The 16,622-nt window shown below is 35.2% G+C and overlaps 1 protein-coding gene across 1 annotated transcript in view; it reads right to left on the bottom strand.

The window, feature by feature from the left end:
- Window positions 1-8,151: 8,151 nt before the first annotated feature.
- Window positions 8,152-16,622, bottom strand: part of LOC111034637 (hypoxia-inducible factor 1-alpha-like) — a 49,723-nt gene continuing 41,252 nt past the window's right edge. The window contains exons 8-12 of the mRNA XM_022315938.1: window positions 13,812-14,263; window positions 13,055-13,580; window positions 12,643-12,893; window positions 12,252-12,520; window positions 8,152-9,750 (exon numbers count right to left, since the gene is read on the bottom strand). Of these exons, the coding sequence (XP_022171630.1) occupies window positions 9,496-9,750; window positions 12,252-12,520; window positions 12,643-12,893; window positions 13,055-13,580; window positions 13,812-14,263 (1,753 nt within the window). The 3' untranslated portion in view covers window positions 8,152-9,495. The remainder of the gene's footprint in view (window positions 9,751-12,251; window positions 12,521-12,642; window positions 12,894-13,054; window positions 13,581-13,811; window positions 14,264-16,622) is intronic.

Raw genomic sequence — 16,622 nt, 5'->3', positions numbered from 1 at the left:
TTATTCGTATACTGGATGCTGGTAGTTATGCAATGCAAGTTACTTAACAATAATACCATTTACATTGGACCCCCACACTTACATGTTTGTTACACATTGGGGCCCATTACTTACTTGAAAGACGAATACAAACATAATATTAATATTAATAACAATAATAATACACGTTTTATTTTACTAAAAGAATTATACTTTTTGTTTTTAATCTCACATCATGATTATTATATGAGTCTTATCCACCACTGAGAAAAATTCCTTATCGGTGTAAAGTGCTGGAGGAAGTACTAGTCTAAGAAGGAATACATAAAAAATAAACTTAAATTAAGATATTAAAATATTCATTGCACTATGTTTTTGTAATAGAGTTAGTCAAGAATAATCAAAAAATACAAAAACATATACAATTTAGAGACATAACATAAAATTAATATTTATTTATTTTTCGTAAACCTAAATGAAATAGCGCGTCGACAATAAGAGGATTATGGTTTATGATGTATTTGTTTCTGTTATAGTATCCAAAGTTACACACCTGTTTGAATGAAATAATTATCAGATTTCGATGTCTTAATAGCTGGTGTTGTAATTTTTTCATAGGTTGTAGACTTGTAGTACACATTGTAGGAAGGAACACAGAATGATGGATAGTATAGGTAATTATTATTACGCGAAGAAATAAAGTGGACTTTGAAATAAAGTATTATAGGTAAGTGATTTACTGATTTATATAAATATTTAATCACAAAGACACTAATCCATCATGAACTATTTAATTTAAAGTACGTATTTCAAATATAATATTATTATGATAAATAAATCTTCTGTGCGCCACTGACGTCACATGTTTTTTTGCCTTTCTCGTTCACGCATATGACGAATATTTTTAAACCATATATAGCTGTGAGGTATACTTCCGTTTTGCTTTTTGTCTTGTTTAAAACATAATATTCGCTAAACATACATGGGCGCTATGCCTATTTCGTTTCATTTGCATACGCGTGAATGACAGGAAAAATAATGGTAATTCTTTCGCAAACTCGAATATTGTTTGTTTATTTACATTCAGATAAGAGAAATAAAAACATTCGTTTTACGAAAGACTGATTGGAGCAACGATTGCTCAAATAATGTAGAAAAAAGAGAAGCAGTCCCCGGAAGTTTAAAAACGGGAAATGCGTGATATGCGAAAAAACCGAAAGTAGACAGAATGGAATAATAAATTGTTGGGTAAATATAAAGAAGGCGTGTGGCACGTGATGTGGCAAAGAACTATTGTATTTTCAACACTTTTATCGGGATTTATCGGTATATATGTATAATAGGCCGAAGGATTGTTATTATATACATTTTGGAAAGTTATCAAAAATACTTACCCATTATAGGGTGGAACTCCGTGATAATGCTGAACGAGAATATGTAAGGCGACATACTCATTTGAGATATGTATATATATTATATTGTATATTATGTTACATTATCTATGTTATCAAAATACAAATATATTGGAGTGATGTTGAAAAAAATGTCAAAGAAATGTAGAAATAATAAGGTCAAGTACTGCTGAGCTGTTCTTTTATTTATTCAAATTACTATCTGTATTGACTGCATTGATAAACACGATAAGTAGGTAAATGCAGTGGCGCCGAAGTTTTGAAAATGTGGTGGGACAATTTCAAAACTTCACGGCTTCAAAATATTAATTATTTAATATAGAGAAGTACCTGCTCTAATATATATTTACTCGTTATTACAGTGACGTGGATTTAATATACTCATGCTCATAATAAAGTTATGATGTAAATAAAATGTGGCCGACTGGCCACATTTATAAAAAAAGAGGTCGGGCCATGGCCCGAAGTTAGCATGGACTTCGGCGCTACTGGGTAAATGAAATGGAAATTCAAAACAAATGATATATAATATATGTATAGTAAATTATAACATGAACACACGATGAGGGAAGTCTTCTATTGACTTTGACAAAACCCTTTACTGTTAAGTAAACGAATGGCTTACAATTTTTCAACATTTCTTCAATCGCATATGGATGCGAGCCACGCTATCGAGTTTAAAGGTAAGTCGAAATGATCGAAGCAAGATTATTATAGTGATATCAATGGGGTATTAAAGTTTTGCCCTTTGTAAGACTGTAAAAGAGATTGATTGCCTACTGCATTGGTTTCAGATGGTTCTAGATACCACAAGGTATGTTATTATCCAGAACGACCGAAACTTAAGTACCTATCGTCATAATAATAAGCATAATATAACTATTATAGTATATTATTATGATATATACATAAACAATAGAGTGATTGCTAAGAAGTTTCATCTTTAGCTTGAAATCGAATTTAGTTTTAAATAGATTTAGAAAGTTAAGTATAACAGAGGTCTGACTATAGAAGAAAACCACAAAACAATAAAGCGTTCGCACGAGTGCCTATTTCAAAGCTAATATTATACCTATAAGTTACCAAAATAATATTTAATTTAATATTAGGATAAATTTGCTCATCTCCACCGTCGGCCTTTTTTTATTTCGAAACAAAAATCCCAAAACATAAAGTTGACTAATAAAACAAAATCTGTAATGTATAAGTGTCTTGGATTTGTATATATCTTGTACAATCATTTATTATACGTCTTATAATGTTTAGTGCCTATACTATTATAGTCCATACTATCTATAATATATTTGGATCTCGTTGATTATGGAAATTTTTCTATAATTAAATAAGAGATTAATCTTTATTTAATTGAAATAATGTACACCTACATAGGCGATCGTATACGTATAAAAGGTACACCTAATACAATAAAACAGAAAACAACCGGAGTGTAGGTATAGGTGGGCATATATGTATTTTTATAAAATAAAGATTTTATTATGTAACACATTATCAATGATGTATGCATTTGTGTAAACTATCTTAACAACCTTTTTTTTGTCACTACTGCTTTTTGAGAATGATTATGAAATCTCACTGAACTTCTCATAGTTAGTTGCCGTAAGATTTGATTTTAGGATTTGAGATGAGGATTTTACCTGCAGATTTAGATTCTATAGTGTGTTCACGTTAGGAATGTAAAACTAGCACAAGGGAAAACATTATTTTAAAAAATTACTTCATAATAATTATTATGGAAGTCGGATTAAGTTTTTTAAAATAATATGTAACACTGCTGTGGCGAAGTATACTGAGACCTCAAATTGAAATTCGTGGGAGCCTGCAGCAATGTATCTATTTACATGAAAATTAATAATTATAATATTCACAATACGCATCATCGCTAGAACGAGTTAAAATTTATAAATATAGCATAATAGCATATCTATACTACCTAGGAGCATATAAATCTTTAAAAAACATGTATAAATGTTAAATAATCAGAAAAAAGTTTGTAGCTTATGATTTAAAATTAGGTACCTCTACTAGACTGTAATATATTATTATGTATCTATAGGCGTACTACCTACCCTAAAATATCTAGACATTTTTCTTAAATAAAACATTGGTACAATCACTATATTATATCCATGTACATACCTTGAGGTTATTATTTTAAGATTTTAAAATTTAAAACTCTTGTCGTCACAGCTGTGCGGGGTAGGTACATATAGAATGTAGGAACACTAGGAACTACACTTCACATTATTAAGACATCTATACGTCGATAATATTATTATCTTACAAAAGGTATCTAGTTTTATAATATATTCTATCATATACCTAGATACTGTATATGAAATTATGTTTCGTAAATTGTATAATATACCTAACTACGTTACATACGCCTTATCGCGACGACGAGCTATGTACAAGGGTTATAGACGCGGAATGGCATAATAATAATATGTGTGTACATATGTGTGTGTGTGTGTGTGTATGTGTGTGTGTGTAAGTGTATCAATGTATTATTTTTATTTTTCCCTGTATATTATATAACATACTCAGACAAATTTTTATCTCGTCTCAAGGTCTGCGGTGGCTGTCGCGTCGTCGGACGACCGTGAACGATTACAACAGTTTAAGTCGGGCAAAAAAATAAAATTATAATAAACGCAAGCCGTATATAAGATAGGTACTTACACATGAAATCACTCACGTTTATTGGCCGGATCTGTGACGGTGTTAATATTACAATATGAATGATAGTAATTAATAACATGATAATAATATCGTAGTCTCATAGGTCTAAAGTCGATTCGATGAAGGAGAAAAAAAAAAGTAATTTTAACGCGTTTTGGGTAAACGCGCAATTACATCATATTATGACGCGCCTGAGAGATCGATTCATAATAATAATTAGTTTTGCTATAACATCGTATTTATGCGAACAAAGGTCGAAAGTTTCCTTAATGTCTTCGTTAATCGAAACACTTTAGCCCTACTGGCGTCGCAAGAACACTATATATCCACTTATATACCTACATTAACCTATACCATGTATATAACACACACACAGATTACGGCTGTAAGATTTTTTTTTTCCTGCACAATGCAATAAATTAACATATCTCAAGTATCGTACATTCTACGGAGTGTAAACATATTTGAATATTATAGAGACGTAGACAAATTCAAAACAAAGTTAGGCATTAGTTTATTTCAAATGTAATATCTAAGGGCCGCGAGGTTGAAAATCAATATAGTGAATACTCAATTAATGAAATGTGTTGAGTAAAAAATCAACACGTCAAGTTGAAAGTTCAAATTAAACAAAAATTCCAGCTACTCATTAAATTAATAGACAAAAAAATAAATTCTTCTACATTCTGGGTTTCGGCAAATCTCATGAAATTAAAATTTATAAGTGATGGCTTACAACTTATTACTACCGTCAAGACAAAATAGCAATCTGATGCGTAAGTAAAGCATTTTATACAATATACCTATAGTGTTTGAATAAACGTATACAGAATACAGATGGCAATTGAATGATTATGAAAATCAATTGAAAGAACAGTTAACACTGCTTTAAGAGTTCAAGACTACATTTAGCGAAACATATTTTGGAATTAGCATGCATACTATTTGAATTAAACTTGTTAAGGAAAAAAAAATAAAAGCGTAGGTAGTTGAATCAATTTGTAAAGATTGCTTACAATAATTATTATATTATGTTGGGCAAAATAAATACCTGTTTCCGGTACCCATAATCGTAAATTTATAATAATATAGGTACAAGGAGATTCACCAAGCATGTTCACCCCATTTTTTCATTTAATAATAAATTTATTTATACTCTAGTTTTCGAAATTTTTAAATGCACTTAAAAACCATATTTTTAAATTCTTGAAATGTATTGTACTGTTTAAATAGCGTCCTGTGAAAATACAAACTTTTGTTTTTAAAAATAAACCCGCTCCCTCTTTTAACTGTACATTATTTAGTGGATAATTGTTTCGAAACTTTTGATATCTATATCTAATTAGAAATTCTAACGAGTAGATTTTCAGTTTTCATAAGAATGTTTATACTCAGGGCAATAGTTTTCATAATCGTTTTATAAAATTATAAAATAGATGCAACATCGAATCTAGTACTACAGTATCTATATTCTATATAGATATTCTATTCATACCTACTAGGACCATTTTTATTAAGTTTTATATTTAACGATTATATAAAATGCTAAAATATTCAAATTACCATAGCTCCCATATCGTCCAAACCCATTATCACGGAACTTAGAACACAAAGTTAAAAAATACTTGTTCAAATTTTGAATAAGGTACATGAAAATTTTCAACATTTATCCACTAAACAATTTCAGTACAAAAGGCCCGTTCTCATTTGGAAAACAGAAGTTTGTACCTTTAACGGACTTGTCTCCTTAAGTAACACAAAAAAATCCAAGAATTTGAAAATATACGAGTAGTTTCTTAAGTGTATTTTAAAATTCAAAGAATCAAAATTTGAATGAATTCATTATTAAAGAAAAATAGACGTGTGAGCATAATATGATTGGTGAATCACTCTGTATGGTACAACCGAGCACTGTTCTTCGAAAAAATATATTTTTAACGATAACTCTGAATTTTTTTTTCATGTCTTTCATACCTATCAAGTTATCTTTGTAAATTAATTAAAAAATGTATTATATTATGTTTGAATAATGTAGCATAACTATCATATATTTTCTATAAACAAAAACGAAAACACACACGCACATATAATATTAAAATAATAAATTACTATATAAATAGGTATCTACCTATATATAATAATATATTAAATAGGTAATTAGATGTTGAATAGTGTTTATCTTTTGCTCGGCTTTAATTTCGTTATTAAATCGCGCAATGATTTAATGGTGCGTGAACCAAATATGTATAGATATTATAAAGGTAGGCAGGTAATACTCGTATTTTTAACTAAATAACACTTCTAATCAGTAATTAGCCAGTCGTCTGTGTTTTTAAAAAATAAAATAAAAAGGTAGGTATAGGTAATTTGTAAACAGTTACACAATTTAATGATTTTATGTAACATAATAACAAAATTTAATCAACCTTACTTAACTATATAGGTACAGCAGCAGACGGTAGGTACCTAAGCGTTCACTAAGTCAGCGCGTGAAAAGGCGTGAAACATTACAGTTGCAGTCGACGGGTTCTGAACTGGATAATCCAATTAAAAATCGACTACGATATATTATTATATGCTTCTACCTATATTTTAATGGCATATTATATTATTATTAATATAGGTACCTATAATACAACAGAACGATAATAACGCAATTCCGCCCAACCCCCACCCCGAGACAGTTGCTATTTACGCGTTTTATTTCGCGCGCGCGTCATAACGATAATAATATATTATCAAACAGTATTATACCTATTACCTACCTAGGTAAAAATATTTATAAAAAAAATTAATAATCGCAATATAACATAATTAAAACGTAAAAGTGGCGGCGCTCGGACCTTTTGCCCCATGCCGAATTGGTTAACGTTTAAATGTACGGTTAGGTTAGGTTGGTTCTTGCTTATTAACTGCGCACATTTCCCTTCCCAGTTTTACAGGCTTAGTACTGTCAACTTTAAAGTACACATGGTGAAACATGGGTATCATCAATCACATCGGTGTATAAAAAATATAATGATTTAAAATTTAAAATTGTTGAGCTGGTGGGTTAGGTTAAGCTAACCTGGCAAATTTGAAGCAAACTTTCTTCAAATATTATTATAGTGCAAGTTTCCAATTAATTTAGTTAAAAGTCATATTGCAGTTTATCAAGTATCGCTATGGGAGCTAATAAATTCTTAATATGATTTAAATATTGCAAAAAATATTTCTCCTTAACAGAAACGGCGCTCAACTAATCAGCTCGTCTGAATAAAATACCTTGTTTAAATGGAAACCAATTCGAAATGTGTGGCAGGGGCTTGGTAACCACTTCGGTACCAGCCCGCCGGTTCACTTGTTGTCGTTGGATTCGTTGGACCTGCCCGCGTATAATATCATCGTGGTTATTGGATATATAATCGTATATAAACGAGAAAAAGGAAGAGTTCGACACGATCGCCGACGACGGAGATTGACTATAATTGCTTTTTAATATTAATATTATCAATATTATTTCTAAATTGAAAAAATAAATAAATTATGGTTGAGTGTGACTCGATCTCGGGGTTACGGACAGGTGATATTCGCTAGGTATGCCGAAATGGCTCTATGTACCGAGAGCGTAAAGGTCATACCAGCGCCATAATAATATATATATTACGAAATGAATCCGTTGAGGCTTCGCTTGGCGTGATGGAAGATTTCGGGCATCGGGTGCTAGATTATTAGTAGTAGACTGCACGGGAAATACATATTTGAACGCAATTGTAATATATATATAATATAATAATATATTATGTATTACATCATATGGTTATATGTTTTAAATTATAGTATCTAAGTATATAATAATAATAATATTATTCATATATAATGTATATTATATAAATGTATAGCAAACAATGCAAACTGCTTAACTAAAATAACTACTCTGAAAAAAAAATCAAATCAAAAACAAAAAAAAGTTAACAAAATAAAGAAATGTATCGAAAAATATCTTATACGCTTACACTCACGTAAATGTCCCTTAATAAATATCACTAAATATAATTTTTCCATCTTAAAAAGAATTATACAAAATAATATTTGAGCATTCGGACGTGTTATACACAAAACCATCACCGTTCACTATAAATTGTATCCTTTGGCCGCGAGTTTAAAAAATTTAAGAGCAGTTGTATATTATACCATATAGGCACGTAACGGTCGCATAATACAATTTACAGCACATCACAATAATTTTCAATTATCTTATCATTTTTTTTTTTATTACTTAACCGTTCACGTACCTATAACAGCTCTTAAATTGTTTTACTGCGCTCTTGCATCATTCGTCCCCTCCATTACAAAATTAAAACATTAAAATTACACAATATATAAAGGTAGGTACATATTATTAAGTTAATTTCGGTAACCGAAAAAGAGATTATGAAGTTTGCTTTTGACGTAGAAAATAATGTTAATTTTAAACTTAATATTAATAAAGATCAGTTGTAAGACGTTTCTCATTGACAACGATAGTAATAATAATAGAAAAAAATAAAAATAATAATTATTATAAAAGTCATGATATCGGTATACTCTGTGGGAAAATGCAGTATATATAATATAATGATAACCAAACAAAAATCGTTTTAACGGAGTAGAGCACTTTATCCTGAAACCAGCGCTACACGTGGGCAGTGCGTAATATATTTTTCGGTGTACAGAAAATCGAAAAAAAATCAAAAAATTAAAAATAAGCGGTACACAGCAAGCGATGGTAAACGCAAACTATATATTGGAAGAGGTTAGTGTAAAATAATATATCATAATATAGTTTTTGTATAATGTATACATGAAGACTCGGAGCAGAGAGAAGGTGGCGACGTACATTTCGGGGGTAAACATTTTTTTTAGGGGGGGGGGGGCGTTATTATAACAACAATTACTACAGTTATGTACGCAACTTATGTCGAGTAGGACAACAATCAAGGACAACAACAAAAATTTACGTAAATCATTCGTTGAGAAGGTGTTGCTCGGAGGGATCAGGCTCTTTTTAGTTTGGGCCCCGAGACGCGACGACGTACTATATTAGTAGGTACACTGAGATGAGACTGCGGACGGATTGCCCTCCTCTGCTCTGTCCTCCACAAAATAAGTGCGCGTAACCGTTGTACAAAATGTTTAAATAATAACTAATATTTATATTATTATTGCGAACGATGAAAAATTTAAAAAAAAAATAACAAAAATTAAAGTAACATAGTGTGACATATTATCATGATAATATAATTGGATAACAGAATGGTAGTAAGACATTTTGAGTTTGTGTACGAATATGATGGGTAGTAAATAATATACGTATGTGTGATATACGCGGAGTATATATTGATTACTGCTCGGAAAACTGCTCCTGCTCCGGCTCTTCAAGAAACTATGCCACGGCAATGTTACCGCCCCCTCCTCCTCCGATTTCCAGGGCCTTCAGGAGTTCGGATCCCTGGAGCAGCGCCCCACCTGCCGGCGCGTTTACGTCATAGTCGTGCTCGGTCAAGTCCATCAGCGACGGTATGGCCGTGCTACAAGGGTCCAACAGACAAGAGACCGCCTTTAGCCTTGACCGGTGCCTTGGCTGCGAACCGTTTTTCACCATCGATTTCTTGCTGTCCATCGATTTTCCCGCATCTTCCTATACGAAACACAACAAAAAAACGTCAACATCATTCGTCAGTAAAAAAAAAACAGAAATAATAATCGTCAGAGGGGAGGGGTAGGGGGGCAAGTTAGTCGTCACTCTGCAACGCAATCATCTACACGTATCTTTATGTTAACCTACGTCGCGCTCAGCTGTTAAGGTATATAGAAAATTTTCCAAACGAACCATAAAAAAGAAAATGCTAGAGATACGACGATCGAGATGGTATCGAAGGTTTCATAACGGGTCACGGATACCCAAATGCCTTAACCCTGGCGAGTGAAGGCCGGACAAAGGTTTGATCATTATATTCGAAGGGCGTAAATCGAAGACGACCTACATAAGTGTTATTGAACTCTATCATGACAGCAAAGCGATATCAAAGTGGCAAAGTGGTTCTCTCTCTCTCTCTCTCTCACACACACACACACACACACACACTCTATCTCTAACCCTTTAAGTGCATTCTTTCACAACGCATACTTATATTCATATAGGTATATACACCGTGCGGTGGTGGCGTCCCTCTTTGACATTATAATGACTATACACCTGGTTCGATCGAAATCGTTTCACCACCACTAGAATACCACCTTAGGTACCAATATTAACGTGTAGTTATATCGTTGTACATCTGAACCGATAGTATTTTTGGTGACGAACGCGATCACGTCAAGTATTTATGGGGCATTATAAGTTTACGAATATGGATATCTCTGAACGACGTAGTGTTATCTCAAGGGCCGTCGCCTCGGGTCCAATAATCTGGGCGAGTACACTAACTCGAATTTAAAGAAAACGCCAAGTATAAAGGTACGGGCGTAGAAAGCTGCCGAAACACATGGACAGGTTTAATTTTGGATTTTCATAACTCTTTGGACGTCTGACACGGTCTTCAAAGGATTTTTTTTGCATCGACGAATAACGTTGTATAATAATGATAAAGACATATCACGAGCGACCAAAATATATCACATGATACTCGACGACGACGACACTTCACACTTGCCGATGTTTCAGCTATGTGTCGCATCGTAACAGCTTTTAGAAAATCAATTTTACTCATTTTTTTTATCGTACAGGGCATAACGATAGGATATAACGATATACGTTTGGGAGATGCTGTATTTATAAACAATCCACGACGAGTCAAAGAGGAACACGGTTTTAGCCACCACTACGGTGACTACTACTATTGTCTATTATATACTACTACTACTGAAAGGATCAAGAGAGCAATAAAAACCAAAATGTTTTGTTCTTTATTATATAGACAAAATTATTTTTAAAACAAAATAAAATATTATTAACTGTATGTCATATAGCATAAGTTATATATATATATGTATATATATGTATAATAAACAAGTAATAATAAACAGTAAACAATTCACAGTCGTTGACGGTTGCACCACCACAGGATCTGAAAACGTCGGTCACCTGACGTATAAATATAGGTACATAATAATAATAGTATAACGTTTATTATAATATTATCATGCTATAGCAGAATGACTACAAACGAATATAATACAACCAACTAATAGTGTTAGAATATAATATATATATATGTATATCATATATTATATATATATTTTGTAATGTTTTTTTCATTTTCATTTCAACTAAGAATCAACAAATGTGGTGTATTATTATTATATTTATTATTATTGCTATATTATATGCATTATATTGCACGTGTCGTGTATACTAACTATACTATAAAATCATATAATCCCAGGCCGAAAACGCGCCCCGTGACCACGACGAAAATCTCTGCTCCTCTTCCCCGGCACTCTATACCTGGACGAACGAGGGTGTATTTACCTATACACACGAGGAAGAATAAGGGCGCACGAGTATTGCTCTCATATTATACAATAATACACAATGTACACAAATCTAAAGTTCGTATCTAAACCGTATCGCTTCACCGGCTAGACGGACAGGTACGGGAATCAATCACGAGCACGCGCACACGTCTTCAAGTATATTATTATGTACAGGGTGCACCTATATCAGCGGGGGTAGACAGTATATTTAATACTACGAGAATCGTCGAAACATCCTATACTTCTCCCAGACACGACCCACATAATGTATAACATATCATTGGCGCAAATAGAGAGGGGTTTGGCTGCTGCTACAGTCTCCCGGAAATTCTGCTGAATTCCCCGATCCAAATGTCAGTAGTACTTACCCCAACTTGGTACTAAGCACATGCCAATTTTTTTAACAAAATATCAACAAAGAGCAGATGGGGGCAGCCCGGTACCCACTAAAAAAATCTGGGCTGTTTGCGCCTACGATAATATTATATTATAACAACACGTGCGCGCGCCCGCGCAAGTCCACTATGCACGCGATCACTTTGCCGTCACGTTGCGCCGCTGCTGTTGTTCATAAAAACGCGAATGACGCTGTTGGGACGCGACCGCGGCTGCCGCGGAATTTTTGGGCTTGGGCGACGTGAAACACACGTAACCGGCACTCACGTCGCAACCGCTGACCAGCAAGTTCATCAACACGCTGTTGGAGGCGCCCTGTTTGGCCGTCTCCTCTTGTCGGCACCGTTTCCACGACGACGGCGCTGTGGCCGCGGTGGCGTTCGGCCCGGTCCGCTTGACACCACCGCCGTTGGCCGCCCGGGTAGCACCTCCCGCGGCCGACACATTGCAGTCAGAGTGTTGTTGTTTTTGCTGTTGTTGTTGTTGTTGTTGTTGTTGTTGTTGTCGTAGAGAGTTGTGATGGCTGTGGCGTTGATCTGCGAAACAACCGACAATAGCCCGAAACGATTAGCGCATTATTAACACCTCGAAACCGTCGCCGAAACGTGCGACAGTAATTTATGGTACGATAAGCTTCCAATATGAACGAAACCCTCACCTGTCACAGCCGCCGGTTCGGCTGAGGAGGAACCGCCCGAGTTGTACCGCTGGTGCAACATTTTGCTGATCGATCCCCACGAGTCGCCGCCGTCCATGTGCAGCAGGCCACCGCCGCTGTCGAAATGCTGCTGTCTGCAAGGCACCGCGTCCGTGTCGGTCTTCTGCAATAACTTGGCCAGACTCGGAGACGGCGGCACGTCTCTGTCGATTGCGTCTTGCCCGACGACGTCTTCCGTCGTCGGCAAATGCCTGAGTGAAAAAAATAAACAGAGCGATTATAGGACCATGTGCTCATAACCGACGGATCGTTCGTGTGAGTAGGAAAAACTATCATAGGCAGTACTATACCCCCTAGATCATCATTTCCACCCCAAAGCCCGGTTTCCCCCGATAACTCGTGCATGGCTCACCAGTTGTTGTTGTTGTTGTTGTTGCTGCTGTCGTGACGGTTGGTCGCGGACGACGGTGGTTTGGGTGACGGCGACCTATCGCCGCTTCCCCACAGAAGGTCGTCCGACAACAGCGGATACAAGTCGTCCTCGTACAAGGGTATGAACTGGTTTTTGAGCGACAGGTCCAGATCCAGGTCGTTGGGGCTGTTGTCCAGGTCCATGCCCAGCAGCGAGGACATGGTCGGGTCGCACAGGTCGGCGACAGAGTGCTGCGACAGGTCGTCGCTGCCGTGGTGGAGGTGATGGTGGTGTAGGTGGTGCATCGTCGGTGACGACCGGGAGGCCGACGAATACGCGTCATGTAATGACGGCTGCGCCGGCATAGAATCGAACGGCGCCAGCGAGCAGTCGGTGAGTATGAGGTCGTCGAGCACATCGGACATGAACAGACCCAGGTGCCCGAGACCACAAGTGTCCAGAGGCACGCACACGTCACCGGCCGTTGGGGCCAAGTGAGTCAAGTCTTCCGGTTCGTCTTTGAGCACTAAAAAGCAAAAAATTAGAGATAAAATATCGATTAAACACGTTGTGTGGCGTTATTGCGTATAACGTATACTTGTCGTTGTGACAAATCGTAGCAAAAAATGATATATGTGGAAACCTCCACAAACGAACATTTCTGAATATCGGACGAAATTTTAGCAACCGAGAGTGTCTGATATTTAGAGATTTCGTCATAATATACAAACAGAAACCGTCTATGGTATATACTCACTGGTCAGTCCCGTGTCGTCGTCCGAAAACGTCAGGAACCCCTTGTTCATGTCTTCGGTACGTGGGGCGAAAATTTTGGCCGTGGTGGCTTTCGGGCTTTCCGAACACGGTTCGGGCTTCTTCTTGATGACGCTGGCCGTGGACGTGGCCGGCTGCTGTGCGGTTCTGGGCTTTCCGTCGCCGTTCACGTCCAAGTACACTGGCCCATTGCCGGCGGGTAACAAGAACGTGGCCGAGTCCACCAGGCACTTGGGCTTGAACACTTTTTCCGTGGACGACGGTCTCTTGGCGGCGGCCGGTTGCTGCGGCTGTTTCTGTTGTTTTGGCTGTTGCTGTTGCTGGTGCTGGTGCGGCGGCTGCGAAAGTGACGACTGTTCGTCCTGGACGGCTGGCTTGCTGACGACCGGCGATATCTGGCAAAGTGAATAGATCTCGTCGCCGTGTTCCACGCCACTGCAAAGACGCAAACAAATCGAACCGTTAAAAACAATACGCCTATTTTCGGTCTTTGAATAGGTTTACAAGCGATATTATCCTTTTGGTATTTTTTATTTTTTATTTTTATTTCACGTTATCGGTTTACATTATATTTTATTTCGCTCTAATTGCCTTCCTTTTTTTTCCTCTCCTACTTGGCAACCGGCGGCCGACAAGAATGTGCCAATTGGGACGTTTATTTTCGATTGCCATCGCGGTAAGAAGTTCACGGTAAGAAAAGAAAAAAATAAAACGGCAGAGGTAACACGAGAGTACAATGTACCTATATAGGATGCAAATCAGGCGTCCGAAACATGTACGTCGGGTACAACTAAAATGTACTGCATAATATATGTGGGGTGTGTGTGTGTGTGTGTGTGTGTGTGTGTATTTATATTGCGACGGCGTGTCTCGTGCTCGGCAGATTTCGGTTTGAAGATTTCGGCTGGGCTTTTGCGACGGAAAAGTTCAAGGCCGTTCGGTAACCTTATATCTCTGTTCGGTGCACCGTTTCGTTATCAGTAGATACCTATAGTAGCGACGATGTTTTAATTGCCTTATGCCGTACATACGAATAATCAACGTGATGATAATACAATCACTATATATAGCGTTATAACAACATAAAATATTATGTTTGTGAATTTCACGTGCCCAATTATCGATTTTTGATCGAATTAACCCATGACCGTAATGTGTTTTTTACTATTATTGTTTCACTGTATTATGCAAAAAAGAATAATTATTTTTATTTATTTTTAAGACACTTCCGCAAATAATTATTCAGCTACAACTGACGAGTGATACTTCAATCTGAGAGATTTAATTCCCTACTCATCATTACACGTTAAATCGGCATTAAAAATAAGCAATTTCATTCATACTTTATGGGAAACCATACCAAGGTTATTTATTTCGCCACAGCTATAATAAAGCTTCAATACGTTAGCTAGATATTTTTTATGCCTAAATGCACATTGTAATGCGTGTTTAAGACGTTTAAATGTATTAATTTAATATAATAATAATAGGAATAATCTATGTTCGACTGGGTCAACGAACTGTTAACTGCTGACATTTACATGAACACGAATTGCTCACACAAATTCAAACTATAAAGCTTTCGAATGACGACAATGATGACAAAATATAAGAAACAAGAAATGATTTCACTAATTAACAGAAAATAATTTTACGAGTTGAAATAGCTTAACTACCGGCTTTACAATTCGGACCACATTCCCGCACACACTACTTCGTCCGAACCGAGAGCCAAATACCACACAAATAAATGTGTACAATTGGCATATTTTAACGTACTTATTACATGTGCAAGAGTAGGTGGAATATTAAAATTAAAATATTGAAAATAGTATTTATGATAGTAACAATTTATACAGTACCATTTACAGTGTGTTTTTACATTATAATATATTATAGGTAGAAAAGATAATTTTATAGTGTTATACTTAATATATTATATGTTCTGTCAGAAGAAAATATAAAAAAAATAAATTAAACAATAATTTTATCTACTAAATGGTTTGTTTTATTATGCGTACTGAATACACTTAATGGAACGATGATACCGGTTCAATTCTAAAGCATTGTTACGTCATTCCGCGAAAATGTTTCCTTTTTATAATTATTGAGTTAGTAGATAGATACGACCAAAAATAGTGAATTGATTGACATTATCCATAAAAAGATATGCGTCAGAGCAAAAAAAAAATGAAAACACTATAACTATAAGTATTAGCACAGACATTTTTTCGAATAACGAAATTAAAAGAATCAAATGTTCGTTTGAAAAACCGTTCTCACACTATATAAACACATATTAAAGTAAAAATTATTTTAAATTTGGTGAGATCAAAACAAAATGCAATGACATTAAATATAAATGTAATTAATAATGTTTCAATTAGATTTACCTCAGAGTAAAACTTATAAAAGTAAAATAATAATTTTAATTAAAATAATAGTAACAAAAATTCCAATAAAATGAATTTAAACGTTTGTACTGCTAATAGGAATTTAAACTTTAGATCTATTATTAAAAACAAATGTAAAACAAAACTAATGCTATTCGTTTTAAAAGTGTACGAGAGATCACACGAAACTTAAAAAAAATTAACTGGCAGCTAGCACGCAACTGAATAATATTATTCAAGTCTAGACTAGACCAGTCGACAGCTGTTACACAGAGTGACCACCATTGCGAGCGCTCACCTACCGGCAACGGAATCGTGCAACGTATAATGTACTTCGATTATCATCGTTTTGTCGAAATTTATCTCGTATACAATAATAATAATTGAACATTTACAATTCA

The sequence above is a fragment of the Myzus persicae genome, unplaced genomic scaffold (assembly GCF_001856785.1).
Source record: "Myzus persicae strain clone G006 unplaced genomic scaffold, MPER_G0061.0, whole genome shotgun sequence".
Lineage (NCBI taxonomy): Eukaryota > Metazoa > Arthropoda > Insecta > Hemiptera > Aphididae > Myzus > Myzus persicae.
The sequence above is the reverse complement of the archived record's forward strand: the minus strand, read 5'-3'. Positions and strand labels throughout refer to the sequence as shown.